The sequence below is a fragment of the Corella eumyota genome, chromosome 1, assembly GCF_963082875.1.
Source record: "Corella eumyota chromosome 1, kaCorEumy4.1, whole genome shotgun sequence".
In the NCBI taxonomy this organism is placed as follows: Eukaryota; Metazoa; Chordata; class Ascidiacea; order Phlebobranchia; family Corellidae; genus Corella; species Corella eumyota.
In genome coordinates, this window is record NC_137490.1 from 8,308,693 (window position 1) to 8,334,568 (window position 25,876).

Consider the following 25,876-nt stretch of genomic DNA (forward strand, 5'->3'; position numbering starts at 1 on the left):
AATTAATTATTAATAACATCATATCACTAATTTTGATTTTTCCTAACAAGTTATTATTACACAAAAAACTTGGTGAATTTCAATAATAATGTGTTTAAGTGAAAAAAATATCTTATTTCAATTTTGTCTTTTACGTTATGCCATCATATCTTTTATTAGTCGTCAGGTACGTTCAAAGATATTGTCTTTTAAATGCTTCCCCTAAAATTATTTAAAACTTAGTACTATAGCAACCACTTTGTGGAAATGTCCTAACCCACCGTTCAGAGTAGGTTTTCGCCTAGAGAGTTAAAGGCCAATTTAAACAATAATTTAGCGTTTTTTTTAGAAAACAATGGTTTATGTGTATACTTGCTTACTCTCACGTTTATATCGCATATTTTCATTTAATTATTCTTTCGAACCATATTAATGACGACTGATTAGATGTTGGTTCATACCGTTTATAGCGTATTATTTAAGGGCGTCACAGCATGGAAGAAATTGAGAATTAAACCCAGGACCTTATGTAGTTTAGTCGAGTGTTCTAACCTACCCCACGCTGCCGGTAAAATTGCTACTTTAAACACCCGAAGCCATAGTTTACTCACAACACCGCCTAGCGAGCGTTTATTTTATTATAAAAGGTTCTAGAGGACAACCGTGAGTTGAAATTTTAAATACTGTCACTGGCAATACGTTATTGAAGGCCAGACATCCGAATTTGACATATAAAACCTTCGCGTGTATAACGTCGTGAGCAAGTAAGGTAGACAGGAAAAGCGTATTTATTTATATAGGTAACATTTGCGTAAACAGCCAAGATTTGTTTTATATATTTTTTTTCAAATCTTAATGTGTTTTTACAATACCTAGAAATTAAAAAAAACGCAAATTTTTAGTATTTTAAGTAATTTAAAAGTTTGTTAAATAAAAAAAATGAAAAGGGATTACAGCGATAACGCTATAGCTAAGCGCTATTCTGCAAGCTATGTAATAAAGTTAATATTAAAAGTCGGTATTTATAGTCTACACAGCCGCTATAATGCGCAAAACATTTTCGTAGGCATGTGATTTGTGATAAATTAAATTTATTAAAATTAGTAAATAGATCAAAAAACAAGAGATAATATATAAACATCCAATGCAGTTAAGTTTGATTAAAGAGTTGTGGAAAGAACAAAAAATTATAGGGCTGTATGCAGGGCTTTGTTTTTTTCGTTTTAACTGATGTTTTAAGCAAAAAATTGTAAACAATATGATTTGTTAGGATTACCAAAACCGTTTGGCAGGTGACGGCATTCAATACAACATTATTAAATGCAAATTAGTAATAATACACGCTTTATTCGGTTATTTAATGTTGTAATAAATTACATTTAAATAAGCGCGTGTAATAAAAAGACTTATTGTCGCTCGTATTACATGTTAACAGTTCCGGGATATGAGCTGTAGAAAATAAAGTCTAGTAAAATATATCAACAAAACTATTACTCATCTGTTAGTTATGTGTTATATATCAAATTGGTAAACTACTAGATAAGAAGACTGTAGGTATAGTGTCTATTGTTTGAATTATTTCCGCTATGTCATTCCCCTAAACAAGATACCATACAAGCGCCAAAAGTTAAAGTTGTATTTTTTTTATGATTTATAATTTAGAATTTCGAACATATACTTTTATTAATTTTACAGGATAGTATATTAAAGCCATATTCAGGATTCTTACTTATTCTTAACTAGATATTTTAATTTAGACCTAATAGTAGATTCAATATGTTAGCCACTTAAATATTGTTACCTCCATTCACTGCCTCGACGTAGCGACAATATGATGTACGATTTCGATGTAGTGTTAAGGGAAATAGGACATTTCGGCAGATACCAGGTGTTTTTAATCATTGCTGCAATATGGTCCATGATTCCAATTGGTAGTAACCTTTCCGCAGTAGTTTTTTTAGGTAAGGATTTGCCATTTAAATCACGAGAGTAAAACAGTACAGTTACGTGTTTTTGACAATAGATTTATATATATATATATATATAAATTTAGGTTTAACACTTGCAAACACATGTTTGCGTTTAAATTTGTAACGAAATTCTACATTTATTCATTTATTTTAGCCTACGAAGAACCAAATAGATGTGTTATCAAAAATGTAGACGGTTCTGGCCACAACTTGACTGAGGAATCGGTGCAGAAAATATTCCTGCCATGGGACAATGAAAAACAGGTTTTAATATGTGAATTTTGTAATGTAAACGCTAAATGGGCACTTGTACAAATTTAAAGTAAATTTGAAGTATAGAATAAAATCTTAAAATGAGAAACATTTCTGAATTAAGGTATATAGTTCATGCTCTAGTTTTGCAGTACAACTTGCTCCGATATCAGACAATTGCACTTCCAATGATGCCTGCAAAACAACAAACACCAATATGATATCACTAAATGTAAATTTGACGTCATCAAATGTTAATGTGACGTCACCACAATCTCAGATGTATTCATTAAACGCCAATACAAACGAAGTTGTCGGATGCAACGATGGCTGGATGTATACGAGGGAGTTTTTTACAGAAACAATCTCGACTGAGGTAACCTAAAACTTAAGTACACAACGCCAAAAGCAAAATGTCAGTAATAACTAGGGTGCTCCTAAAAACAATTATTGAATTTCTTTAGTGGGATTTAGTTTGTGAACGAAGGAGCTTAAGTTCTTTGTCAACAGCTTTATTCTGTTTTGGAATGCTGCTGGGTTCGCTTTTTGGAGGCAGCATTGCAGACAAGTAAACATGCGTTTGCGTAATTTACGCGTTTGTTAATTTTACCAAGTTCTTTAATTTAAAGGTGTATTTTGTATTAGATACGGCCGAGTTCCCACCATGTTTTGCACCACTGTAATAAACGTATTAGTTGCAATAGGCTGCGCATTCAGCCCAAACTTTACAACATTTGCTGTTCTAAGATGCATTTTAGGAGCTTCCGCAACCGCAACACAAATAGCAATGGTTGTTTACAGTAAGTAACCTTTTCTGTATAGAACTTGGTCGAGTTAAAAAAAACAGCATTCAAAGTACTTTAAGTGGCCAGATTTAGGCAAAATGTTGTCCCTGACAATATCATGATTTATTTTGTTGTTGTTAAGTGGCCGAGTTAAGTGGTTTACATTTGTGCATAATTCATAAAAAGCCTTGCCCGACACCCTTTAGCCGACTAACAACGTTAACAAATCATAAATATTTGAATAATTAATACTAAGTACAAACGCTTTCTAATTTGCCAAGTGTGTTGTTATCTATCGACGATTTAAACTAATTACGTCAGAATATTTAAAGCCTTGTCGTAATTATAGTTTTGAAATTTACAATAGTTTTACAACTAAACCTAAATAACATTGAAGGTATATATTTAAATAGCCTGGTGTAAACCCAAACAAATATTATTTCTTTGAAGGTTAAACAAGTTTGTTCGATAATTAGAAATTCTATATTCACCTGACGTATCATTTTTTACCCTTTCACTGCTAAAAATAGCCCAAGCCTAGATTACTTATCCCACACCATTTGGTTGGGAAACATTATATAGCAATGACGTAGAAAAAATTTAAACAAAAAATTAAAATGTACATAACATATTCTATTGGTTTTATTAGTTGTAGAAATTGTTGGGGTTAAATACAGAACATGGGTTGGCCTACAGATCGGCGTTTTTTCTGGACTTGGTTACATGTTCTTATCAATATTAGCTTATATTTTTCGGCATTGGAGGTCCCTGCAGATTGCATTGGGTCTAACGTTTGTTCCTTTTATACTTATAGCTCCGTTCGTTCCAGAATCCCCAAGGTATTACTTTATATTTAATAAAATATATTTGGCTTTGGCTTTGCTGTGTATGTAACTGATTAACAAGTCTGGTGAAGACCTGATGATATATCACATAGTTTTAACGTTTATTTGGCTAATCTTATGTTTTGTATTTCTTTAGACTGTTACTAGCCCAGGGCAAGTTTGCTAAGGCCAAGAAAATATGTCGTATAATGGCTCGTCGAAACGGACGAAAATTGAACGAAAATATCTGGAAAGAAGCCGAAATTTATTCGAATGAAGTACGATTTTACAATTCCTCTAATATTGTTAAAATTAACTGTAAACTAATGCTTATATAGTATAAAGAATTATAAGTCACGTCGTTGCACGGGACACAACCTTTATGACTTAATAAAAACATCTTTATGGCTTAATGAAGTAATGTCCTATATGAATTAGCGATACTGCATACAGGAAATTACATTCTAAACACTTTTGTAATAAATAATATTTAAAAAGTCACCTTAAATTCAAGAATATTTACCTTGTACTAGAATGCCTTTTTGATTTAATTAGAATTTATTATGTCATCCGCGATTATAACATGACATTAAAAATTTTTAATTAAATACAATGCAATTTTACTGACAAATAGACTTCATTCCAGCTTAAACAAACAGTTTACAACCCAGCCAACAACACACATCTAATTTGGCGGAAACATGATTAACTGTGACCAAATTTCGTTACTTTTGATTTAAGTTTTGCAACAAAATTGTCCGGTGCATTTTATGTAATTAGCGGCCTAGGTTTATAAAAGTTTTCTTAATCTCTTTATTTAAATTGAGGTTTAATATGCAAGCATGTTTTAGGTGCACACTACTTATTCGCCGTTGGATTTGTTTCAGCGACCGCGTGTTTTGATTCTTTTAATACAAGTTACTTCATTGTGGTTTACAAATAGGTAAAGTTGCCCTAAAACTTAAAATCAAACAAAAAAAATAAATGCTTTTTTTCCAACTTCTTTCAGTATTGTCGTTATGTAATTGTATCAGTTGTTTCTTATTAACTTAAATCCCGGCTCAACGATTTTATTCAACATCTGACAAATTTTGTTTTTCTAGTTTAATTTTCTTCTGCCTGTCATTTAACGTGGGTGGTTGGTCCGGTAATCCGTTCTTAAACCAAGCTTTAAGTGGTTTGGTTGAATTCGTTGCCTGTCTGTTAGTCGTACCTGTTATTAATAAATTCGGGAGACGGCGCACAGTTATGACGTCATTAATTGTTGCTGGATCTCTCATTTTGTTGGTCGAAGTTTTAAAATTGGCGGTTGGATACAATACTAAGCGTAAGTTAATCGTCCTTGTATTAAGGTATATACTATCCCACATTTAAATATTTAAGATGGGCTAATGTTATTTTTCTGCATATATTTTACAATAAATGAATTGTCATTGAAAAGCCTGGTATAAAAAATTATTTCTTATTAGGACTTGGCTTTGCTGAGGTGGGATTGTTGCTGGTTGCAAAGTTTGCTATAAGCGGATCATTTAACCTCATGTTTTTGTACACTGCCGAACTTTTTCCAACGCACATAAGGTATTTTTTAAAGTTTGTTTACTTTTGTGTTAACCTAGTCGAAAGTTAAATAGGAAATAAGGTAATTAGGAGCAGAATTGATTGTCGCTGATATATAACAAGTACAATATAACTCCATGTTTCTTAGAATATATTTTGTCGTTGTTTACTATTTACCATTTCAAGGGACTACACACAGGATATTCTTTTCGTTAACTTTTATAATTTTTTTTTTAAATTGATTTACCTATTTAAAAAATCTGAATTTGTAGAAATACAGCGGTCGGTGTATCTTCGGTTGGGGGTAGGGCGGCCAGCATTTTAAGTCCATTTTTGTTACAACTGCAACTCTACATGACGTGGTTATTACCGGTAAGTTGCCGAGATTGAATTGCATTGAACTTTAATAATATATATATTTTTTTCCGTATATATCTTTATCCTCGATGTGGGAAAGTCGAATGCGCGATTTAAACATAGAGTAACAGTTTTTCAACATAAGGCGTTTGCAACAAGCCATTGTGTGTTTTTAAAACTAGTTATAATTTATGTTTCAGTGCACATGCCGTATAAACATAAGCTTTAATTGACTCTGAATAACTTTCGGACTTATTTAAAATTTATAATGAAGATAATATGTTAGGACCGATTTATAAGTTATGTAATATAGGATGATTTTGCAAGTCATGACTGACATTTTCTTATTTGTTTTTTAAAGGTTCTGTTGGGTCTTATGGCATTTGGTTCTAGTTTAATTGCAAGCAGGCTGCCTGAGACTAAAGATTGTTGTATGTTAGCGACATTGGAAGACGCAGAACAATTTTACAAAACTCACAACAAAAAGGTTTTATTGTAAGTCAATAAATTGCAATTAACATCTGTTAATATTTTTTAATAATTTGTATACCTTAAAGTTCAATTATGCTTATGTAGATTAATCATTTATTTACATCGGTTTAGAATAAACAACAACCCAGAAGAACCGTCAAAAGTTGGCGCCATATCGGCAGCAAGTTCTTTAATGACAGCCGATACTTCATCATCTATACATGAACTTTGAACAGTCATTAAAGTTCTTTATGATATAACCCGAAATCATTGCATGTAAAACAAAGTTGTAAACCGAGCAAACACTGACTGATAGGTGTTAATATATGCATATCTCGACACAGTCAAAACAAGTCTAAAATTAACTTTATTACAAGGAGAAAGGCGCTTATTTGTTCGTGTTTGTGGCCATACGTTGCTTACTATTGCTTTTTTAACATATATATTTTACTTCCCTTTTCGTGATCATAGTTAGAACAGTTACTAACTATTCAAAAATATAAGACCCACTTTACCTAAACAATTTAGTATAATAATATATATATTTTTAATGTATGAGATGTCTTTATTATTGTTCGAAATCTTAGATTTTAAAAGTTTTGAAATTTTAGTATGTTGTTTGTCATAATAAAATTTTCTGATCCTCCTATTTTCAAAATTGAATTATCACTAGTTACTAATTAATAGATGTTTATTTATTGGAATTTAAAGATTGTATTTAGGTTTTCAAATTTAAGTCAATTGTATATCATGATATAAGTTAAATAAAAACAAGTTAAAAATATTTGTACGTTTATCATATTAAATAGCTTGTTTATTTAATAAAAATTAGGAATTGTTATTAAAGCGCAGAATAATAAAATAACTTTAATTTTTAGTCTAATAAATAAAAAAAGGTATACGTAATATTTGTTTAATTAGTTTAGTTAATATTTTTAATTAAATAATGTTTATGCATAAATTTATTCCCAAAAATATTAATTTTAAAAATAATCAAATAATTTCGAACCATTTTTTATTTATCAAATAAATCTAGTGTTTAAATTGTAATCATTTAACAAACAAAGCGTTTCTATAACAATTTATAAATCAAAATTGTTGCATGTTTGATTTATTTTTAATGGAAAGCCTAACCCTTGTTTTCTAACCCTAATCAAAATGAAACCCTAACTCATTCGATTTTCGAAAATAATTGCAAGATTTATGATATCACGATAATTAATCTAAGTTTTAAACGACTTTAAAGTAATATTATAACATTTCACTAAATTAAAGGCAACTAAAAACAAAAATGTAAATTAAACCTATACAACTTAAAAACTATCAATACCTTCAGGTTGGCATATAACTTAATATTACTTTTTAAGTTTATGGTAGTTAATTGGTTTATAATTGAACATTTATAAATGTATAATTTTGTACAGGGCATCAGCAAGTAACCTTTTCAATTCTAATTTTTTTTGGTTTACATTGTATAGTTTTTAGTTTTGTAATTTATTTATGTTAACATTAGAACTATTGTAATTTTCCTCTATAACTTTTAAAAATTTATTTTAAACTTGCAAATAAATTATAGTCAGAAAAAATATTTAGTTTAGTTTTTTTAAGTTCCTATTCTCTAAAATCTGAAAAAGGACAACAATTTTTACTTTTGTTCTCATATTTTAAGTTTTTGTTGTGCAAATGTTACTAAATATATAAATTTAGCAATCCTTCAAAATTTTGAAACTGTAAAAGTCAAACAAAAAACAATAAGTATTAATTGAGTTCCATATAATAAAGGTAATGTAAAATTTAGTAAGAGATAAAAAAACTTTAAAAACAAATTTAAAATTTTCTGTTTGTTAATTATACTTAAATAATTGTTATATAGTTTTATTTATTTTATAATTTATCTTTGATGTTGGAAGGTCGACTTCACGATCTAACATAGGGTAACATTAATCACTCCGATCAAGTCTAGTTAGTCTGCAATCTTAGTTAGAAATTTTGTTCTTATAAAAACGCCAAATGACGTCACTCTAGTAGATTATGACGTAACATTGAATATGGAGCCAGAATATTTGCATAATATGCTTATTGATAGTTTTATTCATTATGGTTAGCATCTATAAAACAAACCAGGTATGTAAATTTTTATTTTAAAAGGTCTGTCTAAAACGTCTTTTCTACTTGAATTTTTTATCCAGCATCAACACCTTAAAAAAATATTGCAAGGCTAAAAAATACTTGATTTTATATATTTAATGTATTAATAATTTATTAGTGTAGGGTTTATTTAATTTTTAAAACTAACTAAAGAGCATTTATGAATTGTTGGAACAGGGCGAATCGTAATTTAAAATATATGACGTACTAAAAAAAATAATTTCGAAATCATTTCATGTTACGATACAAAGTGAAAGACAAAAAAGGCGAAACACAAATCACGTGACTAAGAATGCTGGATAAAAAGGAGAAAACTTGAAATGTCCAGGCGATAAGGCGATACAAAAAGAAACGCACAAAAGCAGCTAATGGTGTCGAACTGAGTGTAAAATTACATTTAAAATTAATGGAAAATATAAATTGCTAGTTTTTCTTATAATTGGACTTAACATTCCGGCCCCAAATGACCAAGTAAACAACAAAATATACGAAGTCATTTCACAATGAAGTCATTTAATAATGAAATTTTCATAAATGAAATCGAAACCCATATACACTGTGAACATGCAGCAAACAGTATGTCGTGGGATAAGATGTTAAAAAAGAAAATATTACATAACAAAAATTCATGATAATCGAACACATCAAAGAGTAAGAAAATATATAAGTTCACACGAGCGAAATGAAGTGAAAAGATAACGAACGATACATGCAATAATAAATGAGAACAAAAATAAAAAGTGTTGTGCTTGTTTAGATTTAAGAGAATAGGAACTTAAAAATTAAACAAATATTTTTCTGACCATAATTTATTTGCGAGTTTAAAATATTTTTTTAAAAGTTATAAAGGAAAATTACAATAGTTCTAATTTTAAGATAAATAAATTACAAAACTAAAAACTATACAATGTAAACCAAAAAATTTATAATTGAAAAGGTTGCTTGCTGATGAACCCGTACAAAAATATATATCTAGAAAAAGATTATATAGAAAATAGAGGTTTATTTATTGCGTGTGTGCGACAAAAAAAGGTTAATTGTGAACCAACTAACTACCAAAACTTAAAAAGTAAACTTCCCTTCTATGCAAACCTGAAGGTATTGATAGTTTTTAAGTTGTTTATGTTCAAAGGCTGAATCTCCAGTTACGTGTTAATTTTTTTTTATGTGACTTCTTTTTCACATTTTTGTTCTTAGTTGCTATTATTTAAATAAAATGTTATAAAATTAAATTTGAAGTCGTTTAAAATTTAGATAATTTATCGTGATTTCATAAATCTTGCAATTTTTTCTGAAAATCGAACGAGTTAGGGTTTCTGCTTGATTAGGGTTAGAAAACAAGGGTTAGGGTTTCCATTAAAAATAAATCAAACATGCAAAAATTTTGTAATAGAAACGCTTTGTTTGTTAGATGATTACAATTTAAACATTATCTTTAATAATAATTCATATTATGTCATTATGCTATGTAATTATATACGTTAATATGTTTATTCATTATTAATAACTTCTAACAATGTTAAAATTATATCATTTTATTGAAATGACGATTTAATAATTTGTATAGTTTAGTAAGTACGTATTAAAAATTTTAAAAATTGTAAATGTCAAGTTGTAAAAGTTGAATGAGTGCTTAAAAATCAAGAACAAAAATTAATTTTGGATAAGCGTTTTCTGCTAATTTACAATCAATGTCGAAGGGCTGACTTCAAAGATCTCTACTAACGTCGTCCGCCAGTTAAAACGAGTAGTACTATAATGAATGCGGAAAGAGCGGAATGTACAAAAGAAGATTAAGGTAAGAGTATAAAAATTCTGCCCATTTTGATTTTTATAAACTTGGCGGACGACGCTAATACAGCTTCCCAGATAGTTTTAAATATTTTTTTTAAACTATCAGGAGTCTAAAAACTTTTTAATCTGATCGACAATGTCTGAATGTTAAAAAACGTTTGGTTTTGTTTGGGGATTGAATGTCTAAGAAAGCTATGGTGAGGCTATATTAGCTTCGTCCGCCAATTAATTGGTTTTTGGTTTTGCGGGTGTTTTTACGCCTTATTTAACGGTGGTGCTATTGTAATAAAGCAGTAGAATTTATTTAATTTGCCAAAAGAAAAGTGGGTTTTTATGTATAGCCTATTTAATAAGTAGTTTATTTTTGGCAAAACTTTTTGTCAAAAACCCTTTGTTACAAAAACAACCTAAATAAGATTAAAGATTCAACATTGCTAACCTTCCTAGTAACTTATATATTAAAACATAATGATGGTTTAATATTTAGATTGGAATTTCTTGTGTTTGTTTAAAAGGACAACAGTTAATAGTAACCCTCGTCAAGGTAAAAAAATATTTCATCCCTAAACTACTTACAACTACTATAGCAACAATCAAGATTTATTTAGTGTGCTCTTAACTGGATATTTTTTGTTAAAATTTGTAATATAGAGTTCAATATGTTTATAGACACTAGGATGTTTTGTTAATGCGGAGGCTGGGGGAGGAAAGGCTGAGTTAACCATTTTTTATGACTTGCTGCATTAATTTAACTTTTCCCTAGGGTCAGGGTTATTTGCAATTTGCGGGGTCTGTTATTTTGTAACCAATTAACAATATCAGCCACATATAAAGATTTTTTTTAATCTTCAGCTTTTATATTTTAATTGCTTCTTCTTGCTAAGGTTTTTTCTTCAGTTCTCTATTTTACTAACAGATCAAGTTTTACCATTACATATATACTTTAGTTAAACTTTGTTACTTTTTTTCAGAATTAAATTTACATTTTCAAGGCAAAATTGTTATACTGAAAAATAGCAAAACAAAATTCAAGAACATCTCATGATATTTAGTGGATTTGAAATAATTTTAAAGATAAGGAAAATGGGCAAGGCTTTTTTAAAAAAATTTGAAATAATTAGTTAAATCAATAATTTTTTTGACAATTATTTTTAAATACAAAAATTTGGATAAAGAAGCACTGCCTGGTAGTGAAGCAACTCTTGATAAAGAAAACAAATAAACAACGTAATATATATATTGTATCAAATCAAAGCAAAAACATACAAAAAAGGTAAAAATATGTATTTCTAATAAAATTATGACTGTGCTTAACAGTTTTAGTCTTGCACAACTATTCAGTACACTCTGACAACCTAATAATTTAAAAAAAAATTTAATAACACATCTTAAAAAAATGTCACATTATTTTGTATTATAATAACAATTTTAGAGATATAGGTTTATCTAACAAAAAATAAGTAAAAGTACTTAACCATTTTTAAGGTCAAAACAACATTAAATTTTGCACGAGATGTGGTGACAATTACAACAATCCCCCCTAAAATTTGTAAGAACTGTAGATGCTTTGCTCTACTTAAATAATAATGTTTGAAATACTATTTACATGTTGCATTTGAGACACAATGGTCTTATGTTTTAATAAGTAAATATGAAAATGATAATATTTTGTTTCTTATTTAACATGCATGTTAAAATAAAAAAGGGTTAGCTTTAAGCTACTTTTTATTGTAAGTGCCATATTTAACAAGGTTACTATAAATATGTTCAAATGTTAAGTCCATTTACCAATTTATATTTTCCATTTATTTTAAATGTAATTTTACACTTAGTTCGACACCATTAGCCGCTTTTGTGCGTTTCTTTTTGTATCGCCTTATTGCCTAGTCATTTCAAGTTTTCTCCTGTTTTCCCAGCGTTACGTGATTTGTGTTTCGCCTTTTTTGTCTTTTACTTTGTATCGTAACTTGGAATGATTTCGAAATTATATTTTTTTAGTACGTCATATATTTTAGAATTCGATTCGCCCCATTCTAACAATTCATAAATGGTCTTTAGTTAGTTTTTGGTAAAAGTAATATCGATATGTAAGTGTTAAGCCAGTATTGTTTCTGTTAATTATTTTTCTTGTGTATTTATTTTTAATACATTGTAAAAGTTTTCAATTGTTGTGTCAGTCGAGTTAGACAGTTGCAATTCTGTGCCCTTTATTAGCATTATTTTTATATTAACTGGGATCTATCTGTAATTAAGGGACATATTTTATTATCCGATCAACCTAGTGGTGGTCACGAGGGGTAAGGTTAGATAAACCCTACATTTTGATTTATGAATTGTATGACATTTGGATATAGCAGTATAGTTAGTTAGATTTGTATATTGTTTGACGTTAGGTTAAGTTTGGATTTATAAATTGGGATATATAATTTCAAAAGAAGTACCAGGGGTCAAGCTCGACATCGAAGTCCGTTAATGAACCAAGTGTCGATCTAAAGTCTGCCCGGAAAATTGCTTTGGCAAGTTTTACTCGAATTGAGAACCAGCTCCTCAAAGAAATAAATGCACAAAAGGAGGCAAGACTGGTCACTGGATGCGAAGCAGTTTTTGACACCGCCTACGATAAATGTTTAGCGGCGTGCAACGAATTTTTGGCTGTTCAAGCAGAAGATAAAAAGTCAAAGGCACAGGCTAAAAGTTATGAAGTTAAAAGCCGATATACGGCAATAAACGAAAGGTTTAAAAGTTTTCGTTCTTGATTTGTTACCTCTTTTCTACCAATACAAGGAGCCCTTTCAGTATCTGGGTCCCGCCAATTTATTTTCTCGCAAAGAAATAGAGGTAGCGTTGAGGCGCTCAATGTTTAAGCCAAATAAATACAAAAGGAAGCTGAATTGAGTTTACGTCAGCTTGAAATACAAAAGCAACAAGAAGAAGAAGATGCAGACAAAGAAGTCCGCAAAGCTGAAGTCAAGGCTTGTGAGGCGGTAGCTAAGGCTCGCGAAAAAGCGCACTGCAGCCTTTAAAAGCATAGGTGCGCAAATTGAGCTGGAAAAAAAAGTTTCCGGGGCTCAGTCCAAAGTTCCTGAAGTCAAAGCCGAATTAGAAGGCATAAAATGGTGTCATACAATTCATAAATCGAAATGTAGGGTTTATCTAACCTTACCTCTCGTGACCAACACTAGGTTGATCGGAGAATAAAATACGCCCATTGATTACAGATAGATCCCAGTTAATATAAAAATAATGCCGATAATGGGCACAGAATTGCAACTGTCTAACTCGACTGACACAACAATTGAAAACTTTTACAATGTATTTAAAAATAGTACACAAAAACAATAAAAACAATTAATAAAACCAACACTGGCTTAAAACTTATAAATTGATAATACTTTTAACAAAAACTAACTAAAGACCATTTATGAATTGTTAAAACAGGGCGAATCGTATTCTAAATATATGACGTACTAAAAATATATAAATCCGAAATCATTCCAAGTTACGATACAAAGTAAAAGACAAAAAAGGCGTAACACAAATCACGTGACTAAGAACGCTGGGAAAAAAGAAGCAAGCTTGAAATGACAAGGCATACAAAAAGAAACGCGCAAAAGCAGCTAATGGTGTCCAACTAAGTGTAAAATTGCATTTAAAATTAATGAAAAATATAAATTGTTTTTTATATGAATTGACTTACCTTGTGGACATATTTATAGTAACCATGTTAAATATGGCACTTACAATAAAAGATAGTTTAAAACTACCCCAATTTTATTTTAAAGTGCATGTTAAATAAGAAACAAAATATTATCAATTACATATTTACCTATTAAAACATAAGACCAAAGTGTCTCAAATGCAACATGTAAATAGTATTCAAAACATTATTATGTTATTTAAGTAAAACAAAGCATCGACAGTTCTTACAAATTTGGGAGGGGGGGAATCGTTGTAATTGTCACCACATCTCGTGCAAAATTTAATGTTGTTTTGACCTTAAAAATGGTTAAGTACTTCTTTTTTGTTAAATAAACCTATACCTTTAAAATTGTTATTATTATACAAAATAATGTGACATTTTTTTAAAATATGTTAATACATTTTTTTTTTGAATTATTAAGTTGTCAGAGTGTACTGAATAGTGATGCAAGACTAAAACTGTTAAGCAGTCATAATTTATTTGTTAGAAATACATATTTTACCCTTTTTTGTACGCTTTTGCTTTAATTTGATACAAGATATTATTTTTATTATTATGTTGTTTATTTTGTTTTGTTTATCAAGAGTTGCTTCTCTACCAATCAGTGCTTCTTTATCCAAATTTTTCTATTAAAAAAAAATTGTTAAAAAATATATTGATTTAACTAAATATTTCAAATTTTTAATACAAACTATGGTGAAAGACAAAAAATTAAAATTAAGAAACAAAAATTAAAATTGTTTTCAATCTAAATTCCAAGTTGTCTTACTGTATTTTCCGTTAAAAATCCCGGCCCCTTTTCCTTATATTTAAAATTGTTTCAAATCCACTAAAAACCATGTGATGCTCTTGAATTTTCTTTTGGCTTATTTTTAGTATAACAATTTTGCCTTGAAAATGTAAATCTAATTCTAAAAAAAAGTAACAAAGTTTAAATAAATTATGTAATGGTAAAACTTGATCTGTTAGTAAAACAGAGAACAGAATAAAAGACATTAGCAAGAAGAAGCAAATAAAATATGAAGGCTAAAGATTAAAAAAAATTCTTTATATGTGGCTGATATTGTTAATTTATAGTCATGCCTAGGTTAACAAACTGCATATTAGTTACAAAATTACAGACCCCACATGTTGCGAATAACCAAGATCCTAGGGAAAATTTAAAATAATGTAGCAAGTGATAAAAAAGGGTTAACTCAGTCTTTAGTCCCTCAGCTTCCGCATTAACAAAACATCATAGTGCTTGTAAACATATTAAACTCTATATTACAAATTTTAACAGAAAATATCCAGTTAAGAGCACACCAAATAAATTTTATTTGTTGCTACAGTGGTTGTAAGTATGGGAATAAGATATGGATAAGATATTTATTACCTCGACGAGGGTGACTGTTAACTGGTGTCCTTTTAAACAAAAACAAGAAGTTCCAATCTATCGGCGTCGTCTGCAAAGTTTATAAAATGCGACATGGGCGCAATTTTTATAACCTTGTCCTTACCCTAATCTTCCTTTATACATTCCGCCTTTTCCGTATTCATTTTAGTAATACCCGTTTCAACTGGCGGACAAAGCTAACAGATTTCCGTAAAGTCAGCCCTTCGACATTAATGGTAAATAAACAAAAAACGCTTATCCAAAACCAATTTTTGTTACCAATTTTAAAGCATTCATACAACTTTGACAACTTAACATTTACAAATTTTTAAAGTTTTAAATACGTACTTACTAAATTATGCAATTTATTAAATCGTCATATCAATAAAATGGTATAATTTTAACATTGCTAACAGTTATTAAAAATGAATAAACATATTAACATATGTATTTACATAGCAAAGTAACATAAAAAAATATTATTAGCTAGTTGTAATCAATTTCATATTTACCTATTAAAACATAAGACCAAAGTGTCTCAAATGTAACATGTAAATAATATTCCAAACATTATTATGTTATTTAAGTAGAGCAAAGCATCAACAGTTCTTACAAATTTGGGAGGGGGGGGGTAATCGTTGTAATTGTCACCACATCTCGTGCAAAATTTAATGTTGTTTTGACCTTAAAAATGGTTAAGTACTTATTTTTTGTTAAATAAACCTATACCTTTATTATTGTTATTATTATACAAAATAATGTGACATTTTTTTAAAATATGTTAATACATTTTTTTTTTGAATTATTAAGTTGTCAGAGTGTACTGAATAGTGATGCAAGACTAAAACTGTTAAGCAGTCATAATTTATTTATTAGAAATACATATTTTACCCTTTTTTTGTACTTTTTTGCTTTGATTTAATACAATATATTATTTTTATTATTATGTTGTTTATTTTGTTTTGTTTATCAAGTGTTGCTTCTCTACCAAGCAGTGCTTCTTTATCCAAATTTTTCTATTTAAAAAAAATTGTTAAAAAATATATTGATTTAACTAAATTTTTCAAATTTTTAATACAAACTATGGTGAAAGACAAAAAATTAAAATTAAGAAACAAAAATTAAAATTGTTTTCAATCTAAATTCCAAGTTGTCTTACTGTATTTTCCGTTAAAAATCCCGGCCCCTTTTCCTTATATTTAAAATTGTTTCAAATCCACTAAAAACCATGTGATGCTCTTGAATTTTCTTTTGGCTTTTTTTTAGTATAACAATTTTGCCTTGAAAATGTAAATCTAATTCTAAAAAAAAGTAACAAAGTTTAAATAAATTATGTAATGGTAAAACTTGATCTGTTAGTAAAACAGAAAACAGAAAAAAAGACATTAGCAAGAAGAAGCAAATAAAATATGAAGGCTAACGATTAAAAAAAATTCTTTATATGTGGCTGATATTGTTAATTTATAGTCATGCCTAGGTTAACAAACTGCATATTAGTTACAAAATTACAGACCCCACATGTTGCAAATAACCCAGATCCTAGGGAAAATTTAAAATAATGTAGCAAGTGATAAAAAAGGGTTAACTCAGTCTTTAGTCCCTCAGCTTCCGCATTAACAAAACATCATAGTGCTTGTAAACATATTGAACTCTATATTACAAATTTTAACAGAAAATATTCAGTTAAGAGCACATCAAATAAATTTTATTTGTTGCTACAGTGGTTGTAAGTATGGGAATAAGATATGGATAAGATATTTATTACCTCGACGAGGGTGACTGTTAACTGGTGTCCTTTTAAACAAACACAAGAAGTTCCAATCAATCGGCGTCGTCTGCAAAGTTTAAAAAATGCGACATGGGCGCAATTTTTATAACCTTGTCCTTACCCTAATCTTCCTTTATACATTCCGCCTTTTCCGTATTCATATTAGTACTACTCGTTTCAACTGGCGGACAAAGCTAACAGATTTCCGTAAAGTCAGCCCTTCGACAGTAATGGTAAATAAACAAAAAACGCTTATCCAAAACCAATTTTTATTACCAATTTTAAAGCATTCATACAACTTTGACAACTTAACATTTTCAAATTTTTAAAGTTTTAAATACGTACTTTATTAAATCGTCATATCAATAAAATGGTATAATTTTAACATTGCTAACAGTTATTAAAAATAAATAAACATATTAACTTATGTATTTACATAGCAAAGTAACATAAAAAAAAATTATTAGCTAGTTGTAATCATCTAACAAACAAAGCGTTTCTATAACAAGTTATAAATCAAAATTTTTGCATGTTTGATTTATTTTTAATGGAAAGCCTAACCCTTGTTTTCTAACCCTAATCAAACAGAAACCCTAACTCATTCGATTTTCGAAAAAAATTGCAAGATTTATGATATCACGATAATTAATCTAAGTTTTAAACGACTTTAAAGTAATATTATAACATTTCACTTAATTAAAGGCAACTAAGAAGAAAAATGTAATAAAAATCACAGAAAAAAAAATTAAAATTCGTAACTAGTAGATTCAGCCTTTGAACCTATACAACTTAAAAACTATCAATACCTTCAGGTTGGCATAGAACTTAAGATTACATTTTTATGGTAGTTAATTGGTTTATAATTTAACATTTCTAGATGTATATTTTTGTACAGGTTCATCAGCAAGTAACTTTTCCAATCGTAATTCTTTTTGGTTTACATTGTATAGTTTTTAGTTTTTTAATTTATTTATCTTAACATTACAACTATTGTAATTTTTCTCTATAACTTTTAAAAATTTATTTTAAACTTGCAAATAAATTATAGTCAAAAAATATTTTGTTTAGTTTTCTTGAGTTCCTATTCTCTAAAATCTGAAAAAGGACAACAAATTTTACTTTCGTTCTCATTTTTTAAGTTTTTGTTTTGCAAATGTTACTAAATATATAAATTAAGCAGTCCTTCAAAATTTTAAAACTGTAAAAGTGCAAAAAAAACAATAAGTATTAATTGAGTTCCATATAACAAAGGTAATGTAAAATTTAGTAAGAGATGTAAAGGTGAGTTCGTTTGAAAGTTTAATAAAAACAAAAGATAGATAATTTTCTTTCAAATCTTGTTTATATGTGTATCATGACACAAAAACTTTAAAAACAAATTTAAAATTTTCTGTTTGATAATTATATTTAAATAATTGTTATATAGTTTTATTTTTTTTATAATTTATCTTTGATGTTGGAAGGTCGACTTCACGATCTAACATAGGGTAACATTAATCATTCCGATCAAGTCTAGTTAGTCTGCAATCTTAGTTAGAAATTTTGTTCTTATAAAAACGCCAAATGACGTCACTCTAGTAGATTATGACGTAACATTAAATATTGAGCCAGAATATTGGCATAATGTTTATTAATAGTTTTATTCATTATGGTTAGCATTTATAAAACAAACCAGGTATGTAAATTTTTATTTTAAAAGGTCTGTCTTAAACGTCTTTTCTATTTGAATTTTTTATCCAGCATCAACACCCTAAAAAAATATTGCAAAGCTAAAAAATACTTGATTTTATATATTTAATGTATTTATAATTTATTGGCGTAGGGTTTATTTAACTTTACCCCACGTGATCAACAATAGGTTAATCGAATAATAAAATACCTCCTTTGATCACAGATAGATCCCAGTTAATATAAAAATAATGCTGATAATGGGCATGGAATAGCAACTGTCTAACTCGACTGACACAACAATTAAAAACTTTTACAATGTATTCAAAACTAGTACACAAGAAAAACAATTAACAAAAACAATACTGGTTTAACACTTACAAATCGATAATACTTTTAACAAAAACTAACTAAAGACAATTTATGAATTGTTGGAACAGGGCAAATCGTAATCTAAAATATATGACGTACTAAAAAAATAATTTCGAAAAAAGTTACGATACAAAGTGAAAGACAAAATAGTCAAAACACAAATCACGTGACTAAGAACGCTGGAAAAAAAGGAGAAAACTTGAAATGACCGGGCGATAAGGCGATACAAAAAGAAAAAACGCACAAAAGCAGCTAATGGTGTCAAACTGAATGTAATATTTCATTTAAAATTAATGTAAAATATAAATTGCTAGTTTTTCATATAATTGGACTTAACATTCCGGCCCCAAATGACCAAGTAAACAACAAAATATACGAAGTCATTTCATAATGAACAAATTACATTATATCAAAATCGAAACCAATATACACTGTGAACATGCAGCAAACAGTATGTCGTGGGATAAGATGTCAAAAAAGAAAATATTACATAACAATAATACATGATAATCGAACACATTAAAGAGTAAGAAAATACATAAGTTCACACGAGCGAAATGAAGTGAAAAGATAACGAACGATACATGCAATAATAAATAAGAACAAAAATAAAAATGGTTGTGATTGTTTAGATTTAAGAGAATAAGAACTTAAAAATTAAACAACATATTTTTCTGACCATAATTTATTTGCAAGTTTAAAATATTTTTTCAAAAGTTATAAAGGAAAACTACAATAGTTTTAATTTTAAGATAAATAAATTACAAAACTAAAAACTATACAATGTAAACCAAAAATATTATAATTGAAAAGGTTGCTTGCTGATGAACCCGCATAAAAATATATATCAAGAAAGAGATTATATAGAAAATAGCGGTTTATTTATTGCGTGTGTGCGACAAAAAAAGGTTAATTGTGAACCAATTAACTACCAAAACTTAAAAAGTAAACTTCCCTTTTATGCCAACCTGAAGGTATTGATAGTTTTTAAGTTGTATATGTTCAAAAGCTGAATCTACCAGTTACGTGTTAATTTTTTTTTCTGTGACTTTTTTTCACATTTTTGTTCTTAGTTGCTATTATTTAAATAAAATGTTATGAAATTGAATTTGAAGTCGTTTAAAATTTAGATAATTTATCGTGATTTCATAAATCTTGCAATTTTTTCTGAAAATCGAACGAGTTAGGGTTTCTGCTTGATTAGGGTTAGAAAACAAGGGTTAGGCTTTCCATTAAAAATAAATCAAACATGCAAAAATTTTGTAATAGAAACGCTTTGTTTGTTAGATGATTACAATTTAAACATTATCTTTAATAATAATTCATATTATGTCATTATGCTATGTAATTATATACGTTAATATGTTTATTCATTATTAATAACTGCTAACAATGTTAAAATTATATCATTTTATTGACATGACGATTTAATAATTTGTATAACGTATTGAAAACTTAAAAAAATTGTAAATGTCAAGTTGTAAAAGTTGAATGAGTGCTTAAAAATCGAGAACAAAAATTAGTTTTGGATAAGCGTTTTCTGTTAATTTAGCATCAATGTTGAAGGGCTGACTTCAAGGATCTCTATTAACGTCGCCCGCCAGTTAAAACGAGTAGTACTATAATGAATGCGGAAAGAGCGATATGTACAAAAGAAGATTAAGGTAAGAGTATAAAAATTCCGCCCATTTTGATTTTTATAAACTTGGCGGACGACGCTAATACAGCTTCCCAGATAGTTTTAAATATTTTTTTTAAACTATCAGGAGTCTAAAAACTTTTTAATCTGATCGACAATGTCTGAATGTTAAAAAACGTTTGGTTTTGTTTGGGGATTGAATGTCTTAGAAAGCTATGGTGAGGCTATATTAGCTTCGTCCGCCAATTAATTGGTTTTTGGCTTTGCGGGTGTTTTTACGCCTTATTTAACGGTGGTGCTACTGTAATAAAGCAGTAGAATTTATTTAATTTGCCAAAAGAAAAGTGGGTTTTTATGTATAGCCTATTTAATAAGTAGTTTATTTTTGGCAAAACTTTTTGTCAAAAACCCTTTGTTACAAAAACAACCTAAATAAGAATAAACAACATTGCTAATCTTTCTTGTAACTTGTATATCAAAAGATAATGATGGTTTAATATTTAGATTGGAATTTCTTGTGTTTGTTTAAAAGGACAACAGTTAACAGTCACTCTCGTCAAGGTAAAAAAATATTTCATACCTAAACTACTTACAATCACTATAGCAACAAATAGGACTTATGTAGTGGGCTCTTAACTGGATATTTTTTGTTAAAATTTGTAATATAGAGTTCAGTATGTTTATAGGCACTAGGATGTTTTGTTAGTGCGGATGCTGAGGGACTAAAGGCTGAGTTAACCCTTTTTTATGACTTGCTGCATTAATTTAACTTTTCCCTAGGGTCAGGGTTATTTGCAATATGCCGGGTCTGTTATTTTGTAACCAATATGCAGTTTGTTAACTTAGACCTGACTATAAAATAACAATATCAGCCACATATAAAGATTTTTTTTAATCTTCAGCTTTTATATTTTAATTGCTTCTTCTTGCTAAGGTTCTTTCTTCAGTTCTCTATTTTACTAACAGATCAAGTTTTACCATTACATACTTTAGTTAAACTTTGTTACTTTTTTTTCAGAATTAAATTTACATTTTCAAGGCAAAATTGTTATACTAAAAAAAAGCAAAAGAAAATTCAAGAACATCTCATGGTTGTTAGTGGATTTGAAACAATTTTGAAGATATGGAAAAGGGGCCGGGCTTTTTTAACAAAAAATACAGTAAGACAACTTGGAATTTAGGTTTAAAACAATTTTAGTTTTTGTTTCTTTTTTTTTTTTTGTCTTTCACCATAATTTGTATTAAAAATTTGAAATAATTAGTTAAATCAATAATTTTTTTGAAAATAATTTTTTAAATAGAAAAATTTGGATAAAGAAGCACTGCCTGGTAATGAAGCAACTCTTGATAAAGAAAACAAAATAAATAATGTAATATATATATTGTATCAAATCAAAGCAAAAACATACAAAAAAGGTAAAAATATGTATTTCTAATAAAATTATGACTGTGCTTAACAGTTTTAGTCTTGCACAACTATTCAGTACACTCTGACAACTTAATAATTTAAAAAAAAATTTATTAACTTACCTTAAAAAAATGTCACATTATTTTGTATTATAATAACAATTTTAGAGATATAGGTTTATCTAACAAAAAATAAGTAAAAGTACTTAACCATTTTTAAGGTCAAAACAACATTAAATTTTGCACGAGATGTGGTGACAATTACAACAATCCTCCCTAAAATTTGTAAGAACCCGTAGATGCTTTGCTCTACTTAAATAATAATGTTTGAAATACTATTTACATGTTGCATTTGAGACACAATGGTCTTATGTTTTAATAAGTAAATATGAAAATGATAATATTTTGTTTCTTATTTAACATGCATGTTAAAATAAAAAAGGGTTAGCTTTAAGCTACTTTTTATTGTAAGTGCCATATTTAACAAGGTTACTATAAATATGTTCAAATGTTTAGTCCATTTATATGAAAAACCAATTTATATTTTCCATTTATTTTAAATGTAATTTTACACTTAGTTCGACACCATTAGCCGCTTTTGTGCGTTTCTTTTTGTATCGCCTTATCGCCTAGTCATTTTAAGTATTCTCTTGTTTTCCCAGCGTTCTTAGTCACGTGATTTGTGTTTCGCCTTTTTTGTCTTTTACTTTGTATCGTAACTTGGAATGATTTCGGAATTATATTTTTTTAGTACGTCATATATTTTAGAATACGATTCGCCCCATTCTAACAATTCATAAATGGTCTTTAGTTAGTTTTTGGTAAAAGTAATATCGATATGTCAGTGTTAAGCCAGTATTGTTTCTGTTAATTGTTTTTCTTGTGTATTAATTTTTAATACATTGTAAAAGTTTTTAATTGTTGTGCCAGTCGAGTTAGACAGTTGCAATTCTGTGCCCTTTATCAGCATTATTTTTATATTAACTGGGATCTATCTGTAATTAAGGGGCATATTTTATTATCCGATCAACCTAGTGGTGGTCACGAGGGGTAAGGTTAGATAAACCCTACATTTTGATTTATGAATTGTATGACATTTGGATATAGCAGTATAGTTAGTTAGATTTGTATATTGTTTGGCGTTAGGTTAAGTTTGGATTTATAAATTGGGATATATAATTTCAAAAGAAGTACCAGGGGTCAAGCTCGACATCGAAGTCCGTTAATGAACCAAGTGTCGATCTAAAGTCTGCCCGGAAAATTGCTTTGGCAAGTTTTACTCGAATTGAGAACCAGCTCCTCAAAGAAATAAATGCACAAAAGGAGGCAAGGCTGGTCATTGGATGCGAAGCAGTTTTTGACACCGCCTACGATAAATGTTTAGCGGCGTGCAACGAATTTTTGGCTGTTCAAGCAGAAGATAAAAAGTCAAAGGCACAGGCTAAAAGTTATGAAGTTAAAAGCCGATATACGGCAATAAACGAAAGGTTTAAAAGTTTTCTTTCTTGATTTGTTACCTCTTTTCTACCAATACAAGGAGTCCTTTCAGTATCTGGGTCCCGCCAATTTATTTTCTCGCAAAGAAATAGAGGTAGCGTTGAGGCGCTCAATGTTTAAGCCAAATAAATACAAAAGGAAGCTGAATTGAGTTTACGTCAGCTTGAAATACAAAAGCAACAAGAAGAAGATGCAGACAAAGAAGTCCGCAAAGCTGAAGTCAAGGCTTGTGAGGCGGTAGCTAAGGCTCGCGAAAAAGCGCACTGCAGCCTTTAAAAGCATAGGTGCGCAAATTGAGCTGGAAAAAAAAGTTTCCAGGGCTCAGTCCAAAGTTCCTGAAGTCAAAGCCGAATTAAAAGGCATAAAATGGTGTCATACAATTCATAAATCAAAATGTAGGGTTTATCTAACCTTACCTCTCGTGACCAACACTAGGTTGATCGGAGAATAAAATACGCCCATTGATTACAGATAGATCCCAGTTAATATAAAAATAATGCCGATAATGGGCACAGAATTGCAACTGTCTAACTCGACTGACACAACAATTGAAAACTTTTACAATGTATTCAAAAATAGTACACAAGAAAAACAATTAATAAAACCAACACTGGCTTAAAACTTATAAATTGAAAATACTTTTAACAAAAACTAACTAAAGACCATTTATGAATTCTTAAAACGGGGCGAATCGTATTCTAAATATATGACGTACTAAAAATATATAATTCCGAAATCATTCAAAAAAATCAAGTTACGATACAAAGTAAAAGACAAAAAAGGCGTAACACAAATCACGTGACTAAGAACGCTGGGAAAAAAGAAGCAAGCTTGAAATTTCCAGGCGATACAAAAAGAAACGCACAAAAGCAGCTAATGGTGTCCAACTGAGTGTAAATTTGCATTTAAAATTAATGAAAAATATAAATTGTTTTTTTATATGAATGGACTTACCATTTGGACATATTTATAGTAACCATGTTAAATATGGCACTTACCATAAAAGATAGTTTAAAACTACCCCAATTTTATTTTAAAGTGCATGTTAAATAAGAAACAAAATATTATCAATTACATATTTACCTATTAAAACATACGACCAAAGTGTCTCAAATGCAACATGTAAATAGTATTCAAAACATTATTATGTTATTTAAGTAGAACAAAGCATCGACAGTTCTTACAAATTTGGGAGGGGGGGGAATCGTTGTAATTGTCACAACATCTCGTGCAAAATTTGATGTTGTTTTGACCTTAAAAATGGTTAAGTACTTATTTTTTGTTAAATAAACCTATACCTTTAAAATTGTTATTATTATACAAAATAATGTGACATTTTTTTAAAATATGTTAATACATTTTTTTTTTGAATTATTAAGTTGTCAGAGTGTACTGAATAGTGATGCAAGACTAAAATGGTTAGGCAGTCATAATTTATTTGTTAGAAATACATATTTTACCCTTTTTTGTACGTTTTTGCTTTGATTTGATACAAGATATTATTTTTATTATTATGTTGTTTATTTTGTTTTGTTTATCAAGAGTTGCTTCTCTACCAAGCAGTGCTTCTTTATCCAAATTTTTCTATTAAAAAAAAATTGTTAAAAAATATATTGATTTAACTAAATATTTCAAATTTTTAATACAAACTATGGTGAAAGACAAAAAATTAAAATTAAGAAACAAAAATTAAAATTGTTTTCAATCTAAATTCCAAGTTGTCTTACTGTATTTTCCGTTAAAAATCCCGGCCCCTTTTCCTTATATTTAAAATTGTTTCAAATCCACTAAAAACCATGTGATGCTCTTGAATTTTCTTTTGGCTTTTTTTTAGTATAACAATTTTGCCTTGAAAATGTAAATCTAATTCTAAAAAAAAGTAACAAAGTTTAAATAAATTATGTAATGGTAAAACTTGATCTGTTAGTAAAACAGAGAACAGAATAAAAGACATTAGCAAGAAGAAGCAAATAAAATATGAAGGCTAAAGATTAAAAAAAATTCTTTATATGTGGCTGATATTGTTAATTTATAGTCATGCCTAGGTTAACAAACTGCATATTAGTTACAAAATTACAGACCCCACATGTTGCGAATAACCCAGATCCTAGGAAAAATTTAAAATAATGTAGCAAGTGATAAAAAAGGGTTAACTCAGTCTTTAGTCCCTCAGCTTCCGCATTAAGAAAACATCATAGTGCTTGTAAAAATATTGAACTCTATATTACAAATTTTAACAGAAAATATTCAGTTAAGAGCACACCAAATAAATTTCATTTGTTGCTACAGTGGTTGTAAGTATGGGAATAAGAT

General features: G+C 28.8%; 1 protein-coding gene and 1 long non-coding RNA gene across 2 annotated transcripts; both read left to right on the forward strand.

The window, feature by feature from the left end:
* Nucleotides 1–1,744: 1,744 nt before the first annotated feature.
* On the forward strand, nt 1,745–6,858 carry LOC145760005 (solute carrier family 22 member 4-like). Its single transcript, XM_082573873.1, has 13 exons — nt 1,745–1,940; nt 2,104–2,213; nt 2,326–2,577; nt 2,666–2,769; nt 2,847–3,001; nt 3,636–3,825; nt 3,968–4,088; nt 4,662–4,753; nt 4,914–5,137; nt 5,280–5,388; nt 5,640–5,739; nt 6,086–6,219; nt 6,328–6,858. Exons 1-13 carry the CDS (start codon nt 1,811–1,813, stop codon nt 6,425–6,427), a joined length of 1,821 nt encoding a protein of 606 aa, XP_082429999.1. The 5' UTR covers nt 1,745–1,810; the 3' UTR covers nt 6,428–6,858.
* A 13,668-nt stretch (nt 6,859–20,526) lies between these two features.
* Nucleotides 20,527–22,841, forward strand: LOC145763616 (uncharacterized). Its single transcript, XR_014288442.1, has 5 exons — nt 20,527–20,684; nt 21,164–21,220; nt 21,678–21,819; nt 21,961–22,075; nt 22,288–22,841. It is a non-coding gene; the product is annotated as an uncharacterized LOC145763616 (long non-coding RNA).
* Nucleotides 22,842–25,876: the final 3,035 nt, after the last annotated feature.

Bases quoted from the DNA above. Each gene is read 5' to 3' on its own strand.
- LOC145760005 (XM_082573873.1), top strand. From the start codon at position 1,811: ATGATGTACGATTTCGATGTAGTGTTAAGGGAAATAGGACATTTCGGC. The intron at 2,578-2,665 runs GTAACCTAAAAC...GAATTTCTTTAG, and splicing joins CAGAAACAATCTCGACTGAG to TGGGATTTAGTTTGTGAACG. The intron at 6,220-6,327 runs GTAAGTCAATAA...ACATCGGTTTAG, and splicing joins CACAACAAAAAGGTTTTATT to AATAAACAACAACCCAGAAG.